The sequence below is a fragment of the Podarcis gaigeae genome (assembly GCF_964106915.1).
Source record: "Podarcis gaigeae genome assembly, chromosome: 4".
Lineage (NCBI taxonomy): Eukaryota > Metazoa > Chordata > Lepidosauria > Squamata > Lacertidae > Podarcis > Podarcis gaigeae.
This window is the reverse complement of record NC_139677.1, coordinates 53,109,159-53,131,897: the sequence shown is the minus strand read 5'-3', so window position 1 is coordinate 53,131,897 and position 22,739 is coordinate 53,109,159. Positions and strand designations below refer to the sequence as shown.

The 22,739-nt window shown below is 41.6% G+C and overlaps 2 protein-coding genes and 1 long non-coding RNA gene across 10 annotated transcripts in view; 2 read left to right on the top strand and 1 right to left on the bottom strand.

Annotated features, from left to right (window-relative positions):
• Window positions 1-5,573: 5,573 nt before the first annotated feature.
• LOC310842673 lies at window positions 5,574-20,655 on the bottom strand. The gene is made up of 2 exons (XR_014563293.1): window positions 19,038-20,655; window positions 5,574-7,597 (listed from the first exon to the last, which is right to left on the bottom strand). It is a non-coding gene; the product is annotated as an uncharacterized lncRNA (long non-coding RNA).
• Window positions 7,608-17,727, top strand: B3GALT5 (beta-1,3-galactosyltransferase 5). 8 transcript variants are annotated; one of them, XM_083734808.1, is made up of 4 exons: window positions 7,608-7,822; window positions 10,767-10,885; window positions 14,041-14,108; window positions 15,776-17,727. In XM_083734808.1, the coding sequence occupies exon 4, from the start codon at window positions 15,776-15,778 to the stop codon at window positions 16,739-16,741; it is 966 nt and encodes a 321-aa protein (XP_083590934.1). In that variant the 5' UTR covers window positions 7,608-7,822; window positions 10,767-10,885; window positions 14,041-14,108; the 3' UTR covers window positions 16,742-17,727. The 8 variants fall into 8 exon arrangements, with proteins under 8 accessions (XP_083590934.1, XP_083590935.1, XP_083590933.1 ...); XM_083734809.1 differs by lacking the exon at window positions 7,608-7,822 and adding an exon at window positions 9,116-10,485; XM_083734807.1 differs by lacking the exons at window positions 7,608-7,822; window positions 10,767-10,885 and adding an exon at window positions 10,909-12,321.
• The window catches only part of IGSF5 (immunoglobulin superfamily member 5), a 46,529-nt gene continuing 40,055 nt past the window's right edge, over window positions 16,266-22,739 (top strand). The window contains exon 1 of the mRNA XM_083734775.1: window positions 16,266-16,379. The gene's annotated coding sequence lies outside the window, so the exon portion shown is untranslated. The remainder of the gene's footprint in view (window positions 16,380-22,739) is intronic.

Sequence of the window (22,739 nt, the reverse complement as noted above, 5' to 3'; positions counted from 1 at the left end):
TTATGAAGCAAGCATGCTTGATGAGCTTGGTTACTATGAAAACTACTTTGTCGCAAGGAAAGCAGTTCCCACTATCCAAGAGGCTTCCATCCCAGGAGCTTTAATCTGTGCAACAAAGGCTTTTCTGTGCAATATTAGCACTGGCATATCTTGAGCCTGACGACTCAAGGAAATTGTGTGCCTTGACACGCTTAATTACTCTCACAGGGTGTTAGCGAGAAAATTCTGTCTAGCTAGGCATTAGCTAGACAAATGGAGCTTTCATTAAAAATGTGTGCCTTTATTAAGTTTGCATACCACCATGTCCTCAAGGAACCCCAGGGTGGAATACAGGTTGATCCTAGAACTGTTCCATGTAAAGCTATATGCCTTGCAGGGCACACCGGACATGCAGAGTGGCATCCAAGGGATTATCCTCTTTGCCCAGTCTAACTACTCCACCACAGCAGTCCTTTTTGGGTTGGGCTCTGGGTGTTCAATAAATATGGCAGGGCAGAATCATGATCATAGGTTCCACCACTCTTTTGCTCCACCATACACCAGCTCTGTGCCTCCACTTGCATATACGTTATAGACATGTGATGGAATGCAAAGGACAGAAGCAGAACCTGCTGTTCCTCTCCAAGACACTTTCAGACCTCTCCCTTCTGAGCATCTGAAAGTGGCAACTGTCTCTACCTGGTATTATTTTAGGATCAAGAATGATTTAAACGGGCACAATCAAACTGTTATTTACATGGAACAAGAGCTGAACAGACTGCCTGAGATTCTCAGAGGCAATTTCCATGTGTCCAAAACAGAAGGTAAACTGCGGAACTTCACTTTCAAATGTGTTTTAGAAACAACTCCCTGTTCAAAACCAAAACAAGGACACTGAAGGTGTATATCACTGAAGGTCCATCCAGCTGCTATGGACTATGGCTCTCATCAGTCCCAGCCACCCTGGTCATGCTGGATGGTTGATGGGATTTAAAGCTCAAAACATCTGAGGCTAGCAGGTTGGGGGAGACAGTCACTGCCAGTTCAGAATCCATGAGCACATACATGAAACTGACATCTTTTGCACTGACAAGCATCACTTTACACTTGTTTCCATTGAACTGCATTCACTGGTTTACCACCCATCACTTAGGTTTGCAGAGAGTTTATTGGAACTCTTTGCAATCTCTTGTTTTAACGCCCTGAACAGTTTATAATCACCAGCAAACCTGACCACCTCACTGCTCACCCCTAACTCTAGATTGTTTATGAACAAGTTAAAAACTACAGGTCCCATACTGATCCTTTGGCAGCGGGGGTCTCAACTTTTGACATCGCTCCATTTGGAGAACTGTCCACTTATTCCTACTTCCTGCTATTTAATAAATTCCTGATCTACAAGAAGACCTCTCCTCTTATTCCATGACTGTTAAGCTTACCCAGGAATCTTAGGTTAAAAGCTTGCTGAAAGTCCACTTCTGTAGCCTAAGAACCACCAGGAAACATTCATCTTTGGCATGGAAAAATTATAATAAGCAGCCATGCATATTTTTGTTTCAAACAACTTAATAAAAACTAACATGGACATGGAAAAAATTAAATTGAATGTATTCAAATACATTTGATTCCATTGTGGCAAAAAACACACATTTGTCTGACCATTCTACCCCAGCTGTTTATATTCTTCTGTTCTTCATCTCTAGCTAGATGCTTTAAAAGCAGACATTTTAGGACTTCCGGGTTGGCGCCATCGCCGAATGGCGGACTCCCTCCGAGCTCCGGAGGGAGCCTGCTCGGCAGGGGCTGGGTTCTACCGCGTCGGCGTCTCGGGGACCCTCAAAAACCATGGGCGCTGAAACCCATGGGCATGGTGACTCGGCGGGCACCGTTTGTGCCCCCCGACCTGTGAAGGAGCCTTTTTAAAGGCTGCGGAGCGGGTGCCGGGGGAGGGGGGTGTGGTGCTGTGAGTCCTCCGCTTCCCCTGCCGAGCGAAGCCGCATGCCATTTGGCGGAGAGCGCTAACTTCTTCCATTGAAAATTCGGAGTAAAAGAACAACCCGTGAGTAATTGGAAACTGGACTTAAAAAGGGGAAAAAGTTTAAATTTTAAATTTGGAGCGAGCGGGGGAGGTGCAAAAAGGAAGTCAGCCTCCCCCCTGTCGTAGAGGATTTAAAGCAAAGGATTTAACAGCTAAGATCGAGTGCTACCTAAGTTTGATAAAGTTATTAATTTCACGATGGAAAATTATAAGACTGGGCTGGAGGAGAAAAGTAGAATGTGAGCTAAAATGCAACCCCCCCCCCCGGGAACTGGGAGTGATCCGCGAGAGCGCCGGGAGAGGAGAAACAGAGGCTTTGACAGCTGTCAAAGGAGCTGTGAAAGCTGAAGAATAAAAAGAGAACTTTGTTATGAGGACTTTGCCGGTTACATTTGTTACAAATTAAATATAAATTGTTTAAAACAAGGAACAACAAGTTACTTTGACTGTTGGGTGTGATCTGGAAGGAAACTGAGTTACTATAATCCCTCTAGAGGGGCTGTGGGACACTACAAGTATTGCTGGCATGGAATTTGAATTGGACTTTTTATCTCCTGAGAAACTGCAGAAATGGAACACTATTTTGTCTACAGAGGTCTTTACACTAAAGGAGACAATAGACTTATCTATTGAAGAATGGAAGGGACTTGACGTAAAGTTTTGTTCCTGAATAACAAAGCCTCTGTAGGGGACTTAGAAGCTTTTGGAATTGGAACATTTTTGCAGGAGAGCAGGAAAAGAAACTAGAGGAAAGTGAGGAGAGAGACAATAAAAACAACATGAACAACAAGAATTGGACAAAGTTGGAAGTGGGAACATATGGGACATCCAGATTTGAAAGGTCTAAAGAAATAAAATTGGAGTTTTTACTCTTAAATACAGAGATCTGGATGGAAAATATGGACCTTTTTGAGATAGAGTTTTTCTAAGATTGGACGCTCAAAACCAAAGATGATCAAAAAGACGGCAAAGACTATTAAAAAGACGGCAAAGTGGACTTCTGAAGGATTTCAGCCTAGATGTGGGATCTCCAGGATGACAACAGGCATTGATGGACATTGGGGAACATAACCGGGAAAGGGGGGAGGGAAATTTGGAATCCAAAGGGTGTTAAATTATACTTTATTCATTTTTCTATTTTCTTTTATTTTAATCTGTTCTGCATATTAAAGAGGGGAACTCGTGGAAGGGAGCGGGGTCGATTTTAGGGGATGGAGAAACATTTTTAACATTGGGTTAATTATAATAAGTTTAAAATTTGGGGTAAGAACTTGCTGAATCTATTTGAAGAAATTGGAATACAAGAGGGGGTGGGGCGGGGAAGTCCTGGAAAGATGCTAATGAAAACAAGGTTATAAAATGGATGTTTTATTTCTTTTCTTTTTTCTGTTATATTTGAAAATGTTCAATAAATATTATTAAAAAATAAAATAAAAAATAAAAGCAGACATTTTAAAAGTAGATGGATTCTTTTTCCTTCTATCTCTGCTGGTTTGGCATTTGCAAATGGGTACCTGTGCCTAAGGTAAATGAACTGAATGCTTACCTAACCTTATTTCTTATTTTCTCAGAACTCTTGCGAAAGAACAATAAAATACTGTTCAAATTAAATAGAACGTGTCTGAGCGATTAACTTATCAAAACAGTTCTGCAGTTTCCCTGATACTCTCATCAAAAGTTGACCAGATTATTAGTTTCTGGTTTCCAACCTTCCAGGATGGGGCTGTTTCAGGCATTTCTTATTTAGATTTAATATGGAATCAATTGACTGCCCCCCCCCAATCCAGTGAACGAACCAAAATCATGAATCTGTTGGTAGAACTCATCAGGAAATACCAAAATTCAAGTCCACAATGGTTATAGCACCCAAAAGGTTTTTCATGCTTCTGGTAGATGTCTATGTTCTGCATTTCATCTTTGCTTGCATAAAAAATAAATCTGTGCCAATCTGCCACAATATAATAGTTACGGTATATTTTCTTCATTTAGCCAGATACAGATTGTTTGTTAATATTTTCACTCAAGTGATTAGTGCAACTGTCACACCAGTTAGTTCCAAGACTGATGAATTAGGATGACACACCATTTTATCCTTTGCCTCAGGCAAAGGCCTTAGTCTGACACCCTGGTGACTGTTGTATTAAAAATAAACAACCATACCCTAGGCCACCCCCAACCTCTTTCACCATCAAGGAAATACAGTGGACACTCGGGTTGCAAACGTGATCCGTGTGGGATGCACGTTCGCAACCTGGAGCATTCACAACCCATGTACGCGCGTCTGTGCATGAGCGGGTTGCGATTTGGCACTTCTGTGCATGCACAAAGTGTGGTTTAGTGCTTCTGCGCATGCGCGACCGCCGAAACCCAGAAGTTACCCGTTTCGGTACTTCTGGGTTTCAACGGTCCGTAACCTGTAAAAACGCAACCTGAAGCAGCTGTAACCCGAGGTATGACTGTACAACAAGTGAATAACAAGAGAACCCACACGTGATGCTGACACAAAACCCCATAGATACACTAAGTAGAAGAATGGAAGCAGGGCCACCCGACTCCAGCCCACTCACCATTCCCCTCCCCTCTTTTCTTCCTAATCTAACACTGTATGCAACACTAATGTCTCACAACAAATGAAACTGATCTGTAGAAAACACAACTTTAAAGGAGATAATGCACATATTTTTGTACAGTGGTACCTCGGGTTACATACGCTTCAGGTTACATACGCTTCAGGTTACAGACTCCGCTAACCCAGAAATAGTGCTTCAGGTTAAGAACTTTGCTTCAGGATGAGAACAGAAATTGTGCTCCGGCGGCGCAGCAGCAGCAGGAGGTCCCACTAGCTAAAGTACTGCTTCAGGTTAAGAACAGTTTCAGGTTAAGTATGGACCTCCGGAACGAATTCAGTACTTAACCCGAGGTACCACTGTAAACTAAGAATTAAAAAAAAAATTAAAAAATGTGCAAAGTGAACAATACCACAGGAACGTAAGAAAGTGCCTTATATCAAACCTACCATTATCCTATCTAGCTGAAAGCATGGGGAGCTGCTTCAACAGGTATGGGGCCCTCCCAACATTGCTTGACTCAAATGCCAGTCATCCCTGACAGTTGGCCATACAGGCTGGACTGGCAAGAAGTCAGCCATATTTTGGAAGACCACAGACAGGTTCCTCATCCCTAGTGCAGACAGCACTGCACTGACTGACTGCAGCATGCCAGGGTTTCAACAGGTGCCTCCCTCAGCCCTAACTTGAGATGCTAGAGACTGAAGTTGAGACTTCATTCAGGCAAAGCTGATCTCTGATCCTTCCCTTGTCAGCTTCACATCAACCTCATAATAAATGTCCAGTCTTCAAACTAATTTCAAGAGAATTACAGGCTTTCCCCTTGTATTCCATTGAGATGCTGAACCCTAATTCTATGGAATCACAGAAGAAAAAAAGTGATTATCTTTTGCTCTTATTTCCATTGTCATTTCTGTGATCTAAATTTCTGATGCACTGTAAAACATGTACATAAGGACTGGACCCTGATTAAAAACAAGACACGAGGCTTTGACCAGCAAGGCTCTCGGAGAAAGTGCATAAACCATACCCCTCACCAGGCCATTTTATTAGCAAAAGAATCTTTTACACAGTGCTCGTAAGAACCAAGCATATTTCCTCTGAGCATTTCATCAAACCCCACGTGGGGAAAAAGTTACACTACAACACTAATTAGCATGCATATATTTTGGGGTAAATAAGTTGAGAACTACAAAGGGGTGCATCTGGCAACCCCAGAGCTGAGAAATAAACATGATAAGAAGGATGGCCAGAAAGACCAGATCACTATCCCCTTCATGTGAGATCTGTTTCCTGGCTCCAAGATTAACATTTTAAGATTATATATAAGAAACTACATCAAAGTAACTTGCCCACTATCTTTATGGCACAGGATGCCTGCCTGGCGAAGCAACTGCTGTGTACTGCTGTGTACGTGACGTGAGGAGAGAGAAATGGGCAGTAGAGTCAAAGAGGCATGAAAAGGGCACAAATGTAGAATCTTATGGGATTTAATCAGAAATTATCATCAATATATCAAACCCAGTCAACACAATTCTTTTCATTGTGGACACGATGGCTTGATGTATCTTTTATAATTCCTCATGGTAATCCCATCTGACCCCTACACATAATCCCTGGACATTTAATGCCTGGGAGGAGAGCCCTCAGTCTAGTTTAAGCCTGCTAGTAAATGTTTATTTTTCCACCAATCTTTGTGGATCTTCCATCTGTTATCACCTGGCTTTGCAGAGAATTACCCTGTTTTCCAGGGACAGGGATTTACAGAAGCCATCCTGGTTTCTGATTTGATCCCGGAATGTCCCGCTTTTCTTTAGGACACCCCTATTTTCACTGGAGAAATGGTAGCCAGAGCACCTGCTCCGATTAGCTCCTCGGCAGTAGAGGCCCTGCCCATCGATCTCCACAGCTGTCCAACTGCACTTAGAGACCATGTGGGAAAAAGTTCCACTGCCCGCTTGTCACACACAAATTTCGGTTCCACATTCAGCCAGGGGAAGTTCAGGTTCTCCCCTCACCAGGCTCGCTGTGAGCCTTGTCTGTGTGCACACCTGTGTGAATATGGGCAGTGCAACCTAGAAAAGGAAGAGATGCAATTGTAAACTAATTCCTATTCTGGTCAGTGTTGTGCATTCCAATTATAGACGGGGGAAGAAGCACTAAATGAGCTTACCCAGCATACATCTAAGACACATTTAAAGCACACAAACACAAATCCTGGGAACTGTAGATTGTTAAAGGTACCAGGAATGGCAGCAGGGGGCAGGGTAAACTACAGTTCCCAGATTCTTTGTGGGGATGTTTTAAATGTGTGGTATGTGTGCATAGCCTTATGTCTTTTATGTCTGAGAATACGCTAGCTCAGGAAGGGGGGTGTCAAAGGTAGACTGGGATCTACTGGTCGATCACTAGGTGATTTGCAGTTGGTGTGACCCACAATTGTTCAAGACTAGTAAGAATAAACATGTCCCAAACGAAAACTAGGCTGCTGAAACAATGGATGCTTCGGGGAAAGTGGGAGTGGAATTTTGTATGAAAGGGTTTAATAATAAACTCAGTAGTGGCTTTGAAATCAATTCTTGGACACAGCTCGCTCTCATAGGTAGACACTTTCCCTTACTTCTGTGAGTGTGCCTGCCAATCTGAGCTGCTTTTTCCCACCTAGCTCTTGTTGGTGGAGCCAGGCATTCTTGAAATAAGCAATATAGGTACCACAAACTGAAGTCTGCCTGGCCTTGCCAGAAGCCTGGGACATTTTCACACCCCAGAGGCTATTTTTGCAAAGTTCTCTTTTACTCTGCTAGTGGTGGTTGCTTTTCCTGTGGAAAGGCATAAGGATTTGGTCTCTCAAATAATTAAAATTTCTGTGTTCTCTAGCAACAGCTGAGTGTGCCTGGAATTGCTTGTCTTTGTTTTTTTCTTTTTCCTTGAGTACAAAGAGAGAGCATTTGCAGACAGTTCCTAACTTGGCTTTTGCTGACGATCAGACTGCGGTGGCTGTCCTGCCTGCTACCTGGAGGGAGAGAAAGAAAGAAAGAAAGAGAAATCTACTGCTTGGATTCCCTTTACTGCACAAATGCTGTGTTTGCCCCTCCCAGTCCAGTAAACACATGGAGATTGTCATTGATCAAATAGGAACGGGAGGGAGACACAAACCGTTTCCCAGGAAGATCTAACAACTCACTGGAGCTTTCAGGCAACATGGCTAGAGAAATGGAGAGATGTATTGCAGAAGGAGGTAAGGAAACTAAAAAAAAAACCTTGTCTTTCTTTCTTTTCGGTGCATGGTTTTCAGCTAAATCATTTCACTCCTGAGAGCTCTCCAAACAGATTTCCATAATCAGGAAAGCAGAATCAGACTACCACGCAGACTTCTTTCTGCCGGCTAGAGAAGATGAATGGCATAATTTGGCTCTTTCAAATGAAATATTCCATATTGTCTGAGACTAGGGTTCAGCTCTGTGCCTTGGAGGACAGAGCACCTGTACCTCTAGCAGAGGTGTGGAAGAGAGAATTTGGGCCAGTAATGCAGTTTGTTGAACAGTATTGTAGAGAGAAGAAAAGGGGCACCTGCAGGCAATTCTGTTTTCCTATACAAAGCACAAGGGTCTTGCCTTCCCATCAGGATCTAAATCTGCAGACCTCTTAAACAACCCTTTTCATACACATCTACATTCACCCTGATCCAAGTGAGCCCCAATTTGAAAATGTGTTTATTTTCCTTAATAATATCTATAACATACATCTTTGACATGTGCTCACATACATGCCAAGTAGCAAATCTAATCATGAGTGAAACATGCTGTTTAGTGTGCCAGAATTCCTTTGTATGACCAATCTAGGGGAGTGCTTGGCATGGTTAAAAAAAAAAGGCTCTCCATAGCAAAGCAGACTTTGTCCATGTGTGGACACTTCCAATTTATTTCCAGATATGTAGAGATTAGTTCCACAGGGATGTACAAAGTGGCTTGATTATGCTGAAATCAAACATCTCTTCCAAGTTCTTATAGACAGAGGGAAGAACCTTATGGAAAATCCCTGCAGTTTTATGTTACAAAAGATTGTCAGGAAAGGCAATGCAAATTCTCTCTCTCCAGACCAAACCAGACAATACAAGATTCTATGAATTACTATAATTTAAACAGTTATACAAGACCATAGTAGGGATGACGGTGCCCAAGTGACCTGTGAACCTGTTCAGTCTTCCTATCAAACAACATGTTAGCTCCATATCTGTGCCCTTAAGTACAGGGTTTGGGTTTTATTGCACAAATTGCCAGCATGGAGCTCCTGATCGCAATTGGGACCCTGGCATTAGAGGTAGGGGTCTTTAACTCATTGCATCTGGCTATGGTTAAGACTCAGAATGGGCTTCTCATCATGTCAGCAATTTGAATAAGAATAAAAGTTCCAATTGAAGCACATAGGATATTTTTTCTTATATAAATAGCTGGTGCAGCCCCCACCCCTATCTGAACTGGGACCACAGGAAAGGCAAAGTTTAAAGCTGTCTATCCTCCATGTTAGGTCCCAGTCTGGACCACCTCTCCCCCACTACACTGTCCATTTGTTTAAAAACGAAACCTGCACTTCAGAGTTCTGATATGGAGCTAACATATTGTCTAACATATAGTTAAGTATCATAAGGAAACCAGAAGAGCTGGCTGGATCAGGCCAGTTGACCATCAAGTCCAGCATCCTGCTTTTATAGTGCCTGTGAACCAGATGTATCTGTCAGGAGTTCAGCCTACACTTGAGTAGGACCCTGGTAGAGACACATGCACGACTGGCATGTTCTCTTCCTCCTGGTCAATTGTTCAGGAGCTTCAATAGCTTTCTTCAGCCCGAACATCACAGCGACCGATGCCAACTGACACCGGCACACTTAGGGATCTGCAGAGTAGGCGTAGTTGCGTAACAGACCTCAGCAACTCAGCATTTTGGCTAATCTACTTTATTGACATATAAACACACACGGAGCACTGCAACATGGCTCCCTCTCTCTCTAGCATCAGACAGCAAAGAGAAAAAGAACAAAGGACAATAGTCCCACTTCATGGAGCACAGTAACACAAACATCCTGTCTTCGTCACTTCCCACTGTGTGGAGTCAAAACTTTCACTGTCATGTGAAAGACAAAAATCCCATGACTGCAATCATGAAGCAGGAATTCTAATAGTATCCACCATCGTGGTTCTCTCACACGCAAGGTCACAAGTGCTAAACAGGAAGAGCGAAGTTTCTCAAAGTAGCAAATACGCCCTTGCTTCCTTCCAGGTTACCAGAATATGCTACAAGCTGTGAAGTGTGGACTTCAAGGAAACAGTTCTGAGTATGCCCAGAGCACATATCTGATTCAGATAGGTCTACCAGGCCAGGAGGTCTACCTGAGGCATAGCTACTAATGTTGTACTATGGCTATATGCTATCTACCGTATCGTGGCTGTCTTCATGATAACAGGAGGGAGTAGGGATCCTGTGAAACTGTCAAGCTATCACTTGTAAAATGCTATTTTTTTACTTGAGTCCTCTGCCTAGAGATGGATGAGAGGGATATCCATAGCATAGGATTTGGATTGTCTAACAGTACAGAGAGCTTATCAGCCAGGAAATGAAAGATTGACAGAAATGTCTCCAGGGGTCTCTCTAAAATGAAATAAGTTACAATTGTGTAGACGACAGAAAAAGTGTGGTTTTGAGATTGGGGGTTGGGGAATTAAATTTTTACTAGGGCTTTGCAGAAACCTGTATTGCCATAGACCAAACTGCTGGTAAACTTGGTAAAAGAAGCCAGTCTTTTACAGTAGTTGCAGCTGTGAAAGGAAGAGTGCCAAGTCGGGGTCTGAACTAAATTTGTGGCTGGTGCACATTTGTACTGGATACGGGTTAAGAAGGATGAAGGTAAAGAATTTTTGTTTGTTTGTTTGTTTACTGACTGCTGCCAAGTCCTAGAAGCAGATATTCTGCCTATTTATGTCTGGTTGGTAAAGATTTGGGATATAGCTAACAATGAAATTATCTGAGATTATCAAATTTAGAGATTGTTCAGTTAGTTGTTTTAACTGAACAGAATAAGTAGATGCTTCGTATAACTACTATTCTGCATTGGCTTTTAAAAATGGTTCTCTAGAAAATTCAGTTGCTAAGGTTATAAAAGTAATTTTGCTTTGTTGTATTTCTAGATTTCTCCTCCCCCTTTGAAAACCACTAGGACGACCCTGCCATCAAGTCTCTCATTTCAGACCCAGAACCTGCAAGACTCCTGCAGGCTTAGTGGTAGCTTTTCTACATGATCCCCTGGGTAAGTCAGTCAGTTGTTACATTTACCCCTCCTCTCCCTCTCTGCCATGTGGAGGGTTTCTTATGTTTATAGGGAATCCTGTCTTCTTTCTGCATGCTACCAGTGAGAGCAAGAAAAGTAAAGTTTATATTTGCATACACTCTAATTGTTCCTCTTTGCCAGGCAAGGTATCTTAGTATTTTCTGTGCCATGGATCTAATAAAAGAGTTATAATTTTGATCCTCTGTGCATCTTAGAATCATAGAATTGCAGAGATGGAAGGGGTCCCAAGGGTCATCTAGTCCAACACCCTGCAATGCAGGAATCCTTCCCACAGCCATCCCTGGGTGGGCTCAAACCACCAATCTTCTGGTTAACTCCTAGACACACTGAACCATTGCGCCACATGAGCATCCAAGTGCACCAGTTTTCCTCCTATTTTAAACTGACCCTCAATTTTCTTAGGATGTCAGAAATACACAATGTACAATCCTTGTGTAAAAATGAATGGTGTTCGTTGTAGTCTAAAGATCTATGCTGATTGTTTCCTTCCTTCCCTTAATTGCTTATATCTCATAATTTTGTTCACTAATATTATATCCATTATTTTATTTTTCCACATCTTCCCTATCAATACCTCTGCTGTTAGCAGCATGTGAAGAGACCACACAAGACAGCCCTTCCTAACCATGCAGTTTGCATAGCCCCAAACCATTGTTACTAGATTTAAATGTAACTCAGAACTCCTAATCTCCTTAATACCTTGCTAAATCCCCAGAAATGCCTAACCAGACAACAATCCCTCCGTATATATGCTCAAAGGTGCACTTTGCACCCTTACCTCTCCAACACCAATGTGCCTGTAAGCATAGGAAACATTCCACAGGGCTGGAAACACATGCACACCTCATGCACAAACACGGCCCATTGCAAACATTAAACTTAAGAAGTTGTGCAATTTTTTCCCCATGAAAGGAAGCCATCTTACAAACACATCTACAAAGGCAAAAGGTAGGTTGTGAAAGAACTAAGCAACTGCTTCCTGCTGACTTCTCACTCCAAGCCCAGCCCGTCAGAGTGGCTTTTGGGTACTTTTGCACGTAACATATAGTTGGACTCTCAAAAGGCTAATTAAAAATTCAAGGCAATTTTATATATTGTAAGCAGTTTACGGCTGCATTTCTTTCCTGAGAGTAAGCCCACAGAACACAATGGGCCTTGCTTCTGAGAAAACATGTATAGGACTGCACTGTGAAGTAATGTCGCTTTCCACTCAGTTGCAAAGGCTGTGGTTTCCTCTAAAGTATTTCCTGTCTTTTCTAAGGCAAGCAGGTTGGGGGTTGTACAGGCAAAGACTTCAGGTCATATTCTGCCATTAAGCCTGTTGCTGTGAGAGAAATAAAGCTGATTCTCACCCTAGAGACAGGAAATGGCGGAGATGACGGGAAAGGGTACAGGTGAGACCCTGCTCAGTTTCAGGGTTGGCTTAGTACGGTTGTGCCAGGGGTGCTGTGGTGGAGCAAAAGCACATTACGTCTGGGGTTGCACACAGCTCTGCGGAGCAGGAGGCTGCATCGGGCTCCTTTGAGAGGAAGAGCTGGATAGAAATTTAATTAATAAATAAAGAAGCTTTATTTAGGCCATGTGGGCTATTTTTTTTTTAACTGGAAGGCAAACCAGCCATTGGCAAAACATGACAAAATGGAGTGTAGTAGTTTTAATAACAACCACTATCGCAGCATCGAGAGCTCCTTAACAATCCTGAGTCTTTACGTACATATGCTTGCTAACGTTTTTTTGAAAAAGGGAAATGCAGAAAGTGGTGGTGGTGAGGCCTGTATAGTTGATTGCAAAAGCAGGCCTGGGCAGGGGGCAGCTGGGTACATTTGCCCGGGGCCTCGGGCAACAAATATATTAAAATAATAAGACCAATATTCTTTGCATGAAAAATAAGACCTGGGGGAGGGAAAGCACAAACTTCCTTACTGTTTCCCTTACTGTTACCTGGGGTGGGGTGGGGGGGGCAATTCTACTGCCCAATTGCAGCTATGCTAAAAATTATGCATTTCTATGTTGTTTCCTAGGGGTAGCAATCTTTCTCTCACAAGGGAAGTCCCCAAAAATAAATAAAAATAAAATAGAAATGAACCAGCAAGCCCCTTCTGGAGAAAACAAATGCATCACTTTTATTATTTGTAATCTCTATGACTTGTACACTTCCCCCCTCCCAATGCCAAACACAGCTGCGGCAAAGCCTTGAAAAGTGCTACCAGGAGTTTCTCACAGAAGGACCAGGCACTTATATCTCACTGATCAGCTTCTGATATTTTTTAAAAAATGCATGCATACATACATACATACATACATACATAAATACACACACTACCCCAGGTGGGCATTTGATCTTGCTAATGGTAGAAATGGGCCCTGGTTGGGTGGGGAGGACTGAATCCAGGGAAGCCCAGCCTGCTTGGCAATATGGCCGCCCTGCTGATGGGACATGTAAGGAGTATTTTCCAGTTGGGAAGGGGAGATGTTCAGCCCCTGCCAAAATGAGTTTTGCCTTAAGAAGATTGTGACAGGCCCTGGACTTTTCTCAAAAACAGGTTTATTTTACAATTTAGAGGAACAGGATAAATGTGGAAATATTTAGTGCTGTCAATCACTTCATCCCGCATAACTGACTTTCTGAGGGAATTTGGAAACATTTCTGTTTACCCAGGCATAGGAATGTTGAGCAGTCCTGATCCTGGCAACCCTGAAATTATCGGCTGGTAGAATGTTTTCTTTTAAATTGTTGTTAGACGTGTTTTTTAAAATGCTTTTAGAATATAATTATTGATATTATTGTTAATGTGTTTGCCACCCTGGAAATAATAATAGTAGTAATAGTAATTATTATTAACAATAATAATAGTGATAATGAAAGAAGCTGACGTTAGAAACTATAATTATTAGAAGAAGAAATAAATGACAAATAAAAAAATAAAAATAAAGTAGCCTTGCCTTTGGGGGGCAGGGAATGTTAAGACCAAGAAGAATGTAAAGGGAATGTGTGCCCATTTTCAAGTTTGCTTGTTGGAAATGTTTATCAACACATTTAAGGAGATACGTGTTCATTTTGCTTATGGGAATAGAATTGCATTTGGAGTTCACCAACACTTTTCTTGTTCTAGATTTTATCAGTTGCTGTCTTGGAGCCAAAACTTTCTTTCTTCTCAGGAAATTCAAGCATCCATTAAAGGTAAGGTAAATCTGCAAACACACGCAGGGGAGGATTATCTGGACTCCAGTTTTTAGTTTTTGTGAATTGCTTAGAGGCTCTGTTTACAACCAGGCAGTATATGAATAAAATAAACTAGTACTTTGTTCAGTAGATGACTAAGAGAATATTTAGAACCAGATAGTGACAGCTGTGTTTAAAGAAAAAAGAAAAAAACAGTGCCATCAATATAAAAACATAAGAAGAACTTGCTGGATCAAGCTAATTTCACTCTCCCCATAGCATTCAGAAACATTGCTGGGTTTTATTGCCTCCAACTGTTTGAGGCAATAAAGCCACAAGTTGCTTATTTTCAGGTGAGAAGCTATTTGCATGAAATATTCCCTATGTAAATTTATCATATGAAACAGGAAGCAGGAGCTTTTCATCTGCCCCCTCCCCCCAAGTGGGGCTTCTCTGGCATTTTCAACTTCCTATGCAAAAATAAGGGGAAATTGCATTGGGATGCAAAGAGCCTTTAACACCAGGAGAACAGGGAGGCAGATTTCCTTTTTCCTGAAGTGGAGGAGGAGATCCATGGATCTTCTGCTCACTCCACTAGATTTGACCAATCAGATTTGAACAAGTGTTCACAAGACTAAGATAACAGTCCTTCCCTTTCTGTTCTTTCCTACCTAGCTCTGACAGGGGGCACTTCAAAGGAGCTGTCATATTTTATATTAGCAGCTGGGCGAGGGGATTGCACCCACCAGACTATTCAGTTTTCCTATTTCTATCCCTCTTCAGGGGGACGTAGGGTGGAAAGAGAAATGATTTTAAAAGAGAGAACAGTTTTTGAGAAAGTTTAAAATGGACTGTGGACACCGTGGCTACAATTTTCTTGTCCAAGCAGGAGAAGACATCCCTGCATTATCAATGGCTCTGAAAGGCGCTTGAGCCGACACAGGCAGGGGATGTGCGTGGAATTCAGAGCCCAGAGAGAAAAGAGCACCCTGGATAGTGTGATTCTCTCCTCAGAGCTCAGGAGGCAAGGTGCACCTGTGGTGGTGTAAGCCCAGGGAGTTAGCTGAGCCCAACATGATAGGTTTTAAAAAACAAAATGGGTTGGGATCTCAGTTTATAAAGCTTGGAAGCTGGAGCTGCCTGGAGTTCCTCAGCTTCACTACCCATTCTGTCTCATTTATACATCACTAGCATTGCTTTAAGGGGAAAAAATAAAACACAGAAAGAAGGCAAAGCAGGCTGTTTGCTAACAGCTTCTACATATTCACAAGGATGACTACAAATTGTACACTATATGATTGGAGCTACCTTTGTGGTATCCTTGTGCAAGAAAGAGGGAGAAGAGAGTGAATGTGCAGGAGGAAGGGGCGCAGCTTAGGTGGGAAACCACAAAGTATATTTTATCCTGTAATCTGTTACTCTCAACCCTGCCATCTACTGATTGGAAACATGCAAGTCTGCATATGCACAGCACAATGTTCTGTCTTCAAGACTATTCCCAAAGAAAAATCTCAAGTTCAGGTTTTTATTAAAATTCTTACAGGTTGGTTCCAACTGCTAGTCACATCTAAGGCCAGCTCTTTGACATACACAATGCCTATTTACCGTGCCTGTAGGAATGTAATCTCCCCACTACACTGATTTGCTAGAAATATCCACATAGCATTTCCTTTTCTTTCTTTCAGATGGCTTCCAAGAGACTTGCAAGGATGCTTGTTTTCACTATGGCTTTGGTTTGTTTTCTCTGTTTATATGCCAAACTGGGCACTTTCGAAATCTGTATATTCTGTGAGACGAAGCATGAGTTCTTTCCCTTTAAGAGAGATGGACGTTTTTTAAGGAGGCCTCATATGAATTGCAGACGGAATCCACCATTCCTGGTCATTCTTGTGACATCATCTCACAAACAATCCAAAGCCCGGATGGCTATCCGTGAGACATGGGGCAGAGAAAGAAAAATAGACAACAAACGTATTGTGACCTATTTTCTCCTGGGAAGTACTCTCACTGATGTTGACCAGCGTGCTATTGATGATGAGAACAAAAAACACAGAGACATTATCCAGAAGGATTTTCTAGATTCCTACTACAATTTAACATTAAAGACTATTATGGGCCTTGAATGGATTCACAAATTCTGCCCACAAACCAGCTTTGTGATGAAAACAGACTCAGATATGTTTGTGAATACCTTCTATCTCACTGAACTTCTTCTAAAGAAAAATAAGAAGGTTAGCTTCTTCACTGGCTTTTTAAAAGAGAATGAGCATCCAATACGAAAACTGTTAAGTAAGTGGTATGTGAGTGAAGAAGAATATTCAGGAAACTTGTACCCTCCATTTTGTTCAGGGACTGGTTATGTTTTGTCTGCAGATGTTGCTAGTAGTGTGTATAAAATGGCCAAAGAAGTTCCTTATTTTAAACTAGAGGATGTTTTTGTAGGCATGTGCCTCGCTAAACTCGACATCAAACTGGAAGAACTTCATTCAGAACAAACATTCTTCCCAGAGGGGCTTGTATTTTCTGCTTGTCGTTTTAGGAAAATTGTGACAAGCCACTTTGTCAGACCTCATGAGAATCTTATCTACTGGGATGCACTGGAGAGGTCCTTGGATGAAAATTGTCATCCAGGGACCTATCCAGGTGGCTGATAGGTTTCATCAGAGGCACAGAACATAAATCCTGAAATTTTTGCTTAGATACTGACATCAAACCTATTTTAGATAAGAAGATGCTGACATTGCTTTTTAAAACCCAAGCCTATGCTTGTTTGCTTACGAGTAAGTGTCATTGTGTTCCTTAATGCTTACTCCCAGGTAAACAGCTTGAAAAACCCACTGCAGTAGTGTGCCAAAGAGGATAGGGCTCTTGAACTGATGGATAGTTTTGAAGAACAAGGAATTTCAGCAGGTGTACCTTTCTGAAGAAGCTTCATGAGCCTTACGTGCTGAAGTTCCATCTTCTCCACAATTATTAATGGTGCAGGACCTTGCCCTCCTTTGTATCTGGCCACTCTAGTTCCATAGTAGGCTGTGCAGCAGGAGAGTTGCTTTGGTAGTGGGCACACTTCATAGCAATATAATGAGTCGTCATACTCATCTTCAAGGTTGTTGACTAGCTCTTTAAACAGGCACTGTTCAGCCCCTGAGTTTTAATAAAGTTAATGAGTGAAACAACTATGTTTCACAAGGTTTGTGCACACATTCTCCTGGTGGCTCATACTGCTATTGTGATCAATTCACTTGTGTCAGTATTGAGACACTTCATTCCTTTCTTTCTGATCGAAGAGTAGGATCCAAAGGGGGGGGTGTGTGTGTTGTAAGTCATGATGTCAGAGAATTTTGACGGAAGCAGAATTTGCTGATATTTGCTTATTTGTCCCACTTCTGCAACATAAATGAATCCACAGAATATATGTAGTATTTGCTATCGTTTTCAGCCCCAAAATGATACATAGTGAGTTTTCTCCCATTTGCCTTGCATTTTCTTTGTATTTCTGTGGTGTGGCATAACTTCATAACACTGTAATTATGCAACTAGTTACAAAAATGTGACTTATCTTATTATTATTTATTAAATTTGTATACTGCCCTTCATCTGAAGATCACAGGGTGGTTTGCAACATAAAAACACAAAATGAGAACACAAAATACATAACAAAACAGCAATAACAAACCAATAACCCCATCTCACAAACATATTTAAAAGGTCATAGATTATTTAAGCAGCCAAAGACCTAGCTATAGAGAAATATTTTCACCTGGCACCTAAGAATATGTAATGAAGTAGCAACTGCAGAAAAGGCCTGTTCTTGTGTTGCCACATTCCAGACCTCTTGTATATTATTTTATGTATTATTTTATTAATTTAGATAATTAACTAATTCTGTAAATTTTGAGACAACAGACAAGAAGACTCATAATATATTTTTTGGCAGAAGATGAACTGTAGTGAAACAAAAACAGCACTGCATGCAACCAAATCGGAGTGGAATGGAGAACGATGCCTTCTGACATACCTAGTAAAAAAACAAAGGAGTTTCAAAGACTCCTCTCTGAAAGCAGCTCCCCCTGAGACACTATAAGCCACTCAGGGGACTTGTGAAAGTGGCATCTGATGCAGTTCAATAAACTGCACTGTGTGTGTGTGTGTGTGTGTGTGTGTGTGTGTGTGTATGGAATTCCAACGCAAAGCAGGTGTTGTACATAGAAAATTGCTGTTGGTAGGGAAGGTACGTTAGGTAGGCTGTCATTACGAGAGCAAAAAGAAAATAAAGGGAGGGAAAGTATTGAAAAGCCCAGATTAATCTACCATGTTATACAAGCTTTCCGTTTCATGTACTTATCCAAAGGCAACTGCCTTCTGCCACTTACAGTTTATTCACAAAGTCTGAGTGCAACTCTTCTGAATTAAGCACTTACTGATTTTAATGGGAGTGCACCTGTTGAAATCAAAGTATTGACTAATGCCTACTATTTATCACTAATATCACCTGCTACCCTCTCAACCAACAGCCATACTCTCTTTGCCTCCTCCTCCATCTATCATTCATTCCATCTCTAGAGTCCATTTTCAGTCTGTTTCTGATGGTCAATCGCCTACAAGCCTGCACACATGCATGCATGCAAAGAGCAATCACTGTGTGCTGCTAGAACAGGCAAGGCCAAACTTGGTCCTCCAGCTGTTTTGGGACTACAACTCCCATCATCCCTAGCTAAGAGGACCTGTGGTCAGGGATGATGGGAATCGTAGTCCCAAAACAGCTGGGGGGCCAAGTTTGGCCATGTCTATGCTGGAACAACCCTTCACAGCACCAGTGTGTTCGACCTAATGATGGAGACAGATCTGGGTAATAGCTGAATTTTACATATATTTTTAAAGGTGTGATCAACCATTGTAGGTTTCTTCCCAGTAGTCCTGTAACCTAAGCCCTATTTGAGCATTCACCTACGATCCTCTAAGTCAGGAGCACTTGCTTACTCTTTGCCCACCATCACATCTGAGAAATCCAGCTCATGGGACCAGCGTTCTCTCAAAGGGCAGGCTGCAGACATCCTTCCAAATGCACAAATGCCATTGGGGAGAGGCTGCCATGGTTTTTGACAGTATAAGTGGAGCAAGCAAGTGAAGTCCTGCTCTCCTGGTTCACACAATGGTAATCGTGAAGTCATTTGAATGGCTTCTGCTTCCTCCCACATGGAATCAAAGTGCTGTGACTAACATAACCTCTGTTCCCTTATTATTTGTGAGATGGCTAAATATAACCCACCAATCATTTACTGAGAAGCTTGATAGAGAATCTGTCTTGGAGGACTCATCCCTTTGAAGAAACACTGCATTATGTATTTTCTTCCTCAACATATGGATTTGCTTCAGGTGTCGCTTTTGAAATAATGCCTGCTATGCTCCTTTCCAATATTTGAAGGATTAGCACATAATACTTCTAGTAGCTGTTAAGTCCCAGTGGATTCACTCTGTAGTCCATGCAAACTTGTTGGAGCTTATTTCTATCATTCTGGTGTATCACCGCCAGTCCTGCCACAAGTTAGTTTTACTTTCAGCAAGTAGAGTCAGTTCAAGATAGGAAACTTTTGATGTGCTCCATTTTCAGTTTAACCCTTAGATCAGTGTCTAGAATTTTCTTTTGATATTTGGATCTGGCTCAAACATACACACACAGGAAAACCGGAGCCCGCAGTTTGGATGACTGAGTAGCAATCTCCCCCCACCCCACACACCTGATATCTGATTAAACAGAGGATAATAAACAATAGCAGCATTAGCAAGAGATATAGACAAAATCATAAAGTCAGCCCCATGCTCAAAACCAGGGCCAGCCAACCTATGAGGCAAGGTGGAGGGTCCACCCAGGGCAGAAGATCCCAATGTTGATCTTTCTTCCCTGCCTGCCCCCTTGTTCCTGATCTAGATCTTCCCTCACACCTTCCCTAGTGGGGATCGGGGTGTCATTTTGGGATCTGCTTCAGGCGCCAAATGTCTTGGTCTGCTCTGCTTGAAACTGTCCACCAGGTCTAGATGTACCAACAGAAGTCCATGTCCTTTGGGCCCTATTCAAAGTTAATTCAAGGATGCAGTCAGTGTGATGACTTTACATGTTCCATAAAGATGCAAAACATGAGAACCCTGCAACGTAAATTTTCAAGCAAGTGTCAGTAGCGCATTTTGGTGCATTGCAGATGCTTCAGCTAACCCGTGCCAACAGCAAATTTGTATTCCAACCAGCAGGTGGCAACAAAGATTGGTCTCAAATCACCTTTAAGTCTTGATCCAGCTTTTGGTCCTGTAGCTCCCTTTAGTCTCTATAGTGCCAGCCAATCACAGGTTCGAGCAAACTCCTAGCTGCTACAGTGACTCAAACCTCCATCCAAATAATGATTTCAGCCAGGAAGGATAGAGCCACCTACCATGATTTTAGCCAATAGGAATTGCAGTATAGGAGCTCCTGTAGGAACTTTACTACAAAGGTTAACAGATCATATGATATGATAGCCATCTTCAAATATCTAAAGGGCTGTCTTACGGAAGATGGTGCAAGCTTGTTTTCTCCTGCTCTAGAGCGTAGGTTCCGAACCAATGGATTCAAGTTACAAGAAAGAAGATTTTGACTAAACATCAGGAAGAACTTCCTCTTTGACATTGGAACAGACTCGCTTGGAAGGTGGTAGACTCTCCTTCCTTGGAGGGTTTTAAGCAGAGATTGGATGGCCATCTGTCACAGGTGCTTCATTTTTTTTTTATAATATTTTTTATTGAGTTTGTAAAATACAGAAAAAAGAATAAAGAACATATTATAAGAGTAAAGTAGAAAGGTTACAAGTTTTCTTGTTTTTTTTTCCAAATCTACTGGACTTCCCCACATCCTCCCAACCCTGCATTCTCTGTGATACATAACATCAGCAATTTGTTGACTTATTTCATTACTTGTTGTATCCTTCGTTTTATCATGTTACCCAATTTCAAATGTGTTATAACCCAAATCATGTACATTTTCATTTAAACACAATAAAGTTATTTCATTATTCTATCTCAGACTTCTTGTGCCTTAATTTTCATTTCTTTAGTTTAACCTTACTGAAGCTAGAGTTTCCTAAAAGATGCATTTTTTAACATTCATACAGCTTATAGTGTTTTTCCAGATAGTCCTTAATTTTTTTCCAGTCCTCCTCGATTGTTTCTTCTCCCAGGTCTCGGATTCTGCCAGTCATTTCGGCCAGTTCCATGTAGTCCATCAACTGCGTGTGCCATTCCTCCAGTGTGGGTAAATCTTGTGTCTTCCAATGCTTTGCAATCAGGATCCTTGCTGCTGTAGTAGCGTACATAAAAAAAGTTCTGTCCTTCTTAAGCACTCTCTGGTCCACCATGCCCAGGAGGAAGGCCTCTGGTTTCTTAGGTAAGGTAAATCTAAGTACCTTTTTTAGTTCATTATGAATCATCTCCCAAAAGGCCTTCACTTTTGGGCAGGTCCACCAGAGGTGAAAGAATGTCCCTTCCGCCTCTTTACATTTCCAACATTTATTATCAGACAGGTGATATATCTTAGCAAGCTTGACTGGGGTCATGTACCACCGGTATATCATTTTCATAATGTTTTCCTTCAAGGCACTACATGCCGTAAATTTCATTCCGGTGTTCCATAACCTTTCCCAGTCTTCAAACATAATGTTATGCCCCAAATCCTGCGCCCACTTTATCATGGCGGATTTGACTGTCTCATCCTGAGTATTCCATTTAAGCAGCAGGTTATACATTCTCGAAAGTAGTTTACTTTTTGGTTCTAACAGTTCTGTCTCTAGTTTCGATTTTTCCACCTGGAATCCAACCTTCTTGTCTACTTTAAAAACTTCTTGAATTTGTGCATAATGCAACCAATCTCGCACCTTGTTTTTTAATTTTTCCAAGCTCTGCAACCTCCAATTGTCTCCAATCTTTTCAATTATTTTCCCATATTTAGGCCAATTGGCCTCCATGTTAGGTCTCTTACGTGCCTTGGCCTCCACCGGTGAGAGCCACCTCGGAGTCTTACTCTCCAATAAGTCTTTATATTTTGTCCAGACCGTTAAAATTGCTCTCCTAACAATGTGGTTTTTAAACAATTTGTGCACTTTAACCTTGTCATACCACAAATATGCATGCCACCCAAAAGCATTGTCAAACCCTTCCAGATCTAGGACATCAGTGTTTTCCAGTAAAATCCAATCTTTCAACCAGCAGAAGGCTGCAGATTCATAATATAACCTCAAGTCTGGCAGGGCAAATCCCCCTCTTTCTTTCGCATCAGTTAATATTTTAAACTTTATTCGGGGCTTTCTGCCCTGCCAAACAAACTTAGAAATATCCTTCTGCCACTTTCCAAAACATTCCACCTTGTCCACGATCTGTAGGGTCTGAAACAAAAATAACATTTTTGGCAATACATTCATCTTTATAGCTGCTATTCGGCCCAACAAGGAAAGTTTCAATCTTGACCACGTTTTCAAATCTCTTTTGATTTCTGACCAACATTTCTCGTAGTTGTCTTTAAACAAATTCAAATTTTTGGAGGTCAGATACACCCCTAGGTATTTTACTTTTTTAACCACATTTAATTCTGTTTCTTTCAGGAACTCATCTGTTTCTGCAGTTGTCAAA

Excerpts from the sequence above, each read along its gene's own strand:
- B3GALT5 (XM_083734805.1), top strand. The coding sequence starts at position 13,276 with ATGGTAGAAATGGGCCCTGGTTGGGTGGGGAGGACTGAATCCAGGGAA. Across the intron at positions 13,367-14,040 it reads CCGCCCTGCTGATGGGACAT|ATTTTATCAGTTGCTGTCTT; the intron begins GTAAGGAGTATT and ends TTCTTGTTCTAG. Across the intron at positions 14,109-15,775 it reads AATTCAAGCATCCATTAAAG|ATGGCTTCCAAGAGACTTGC; the intron begins GTAAGGTAAATC and ends TCTTTCTTTCAG.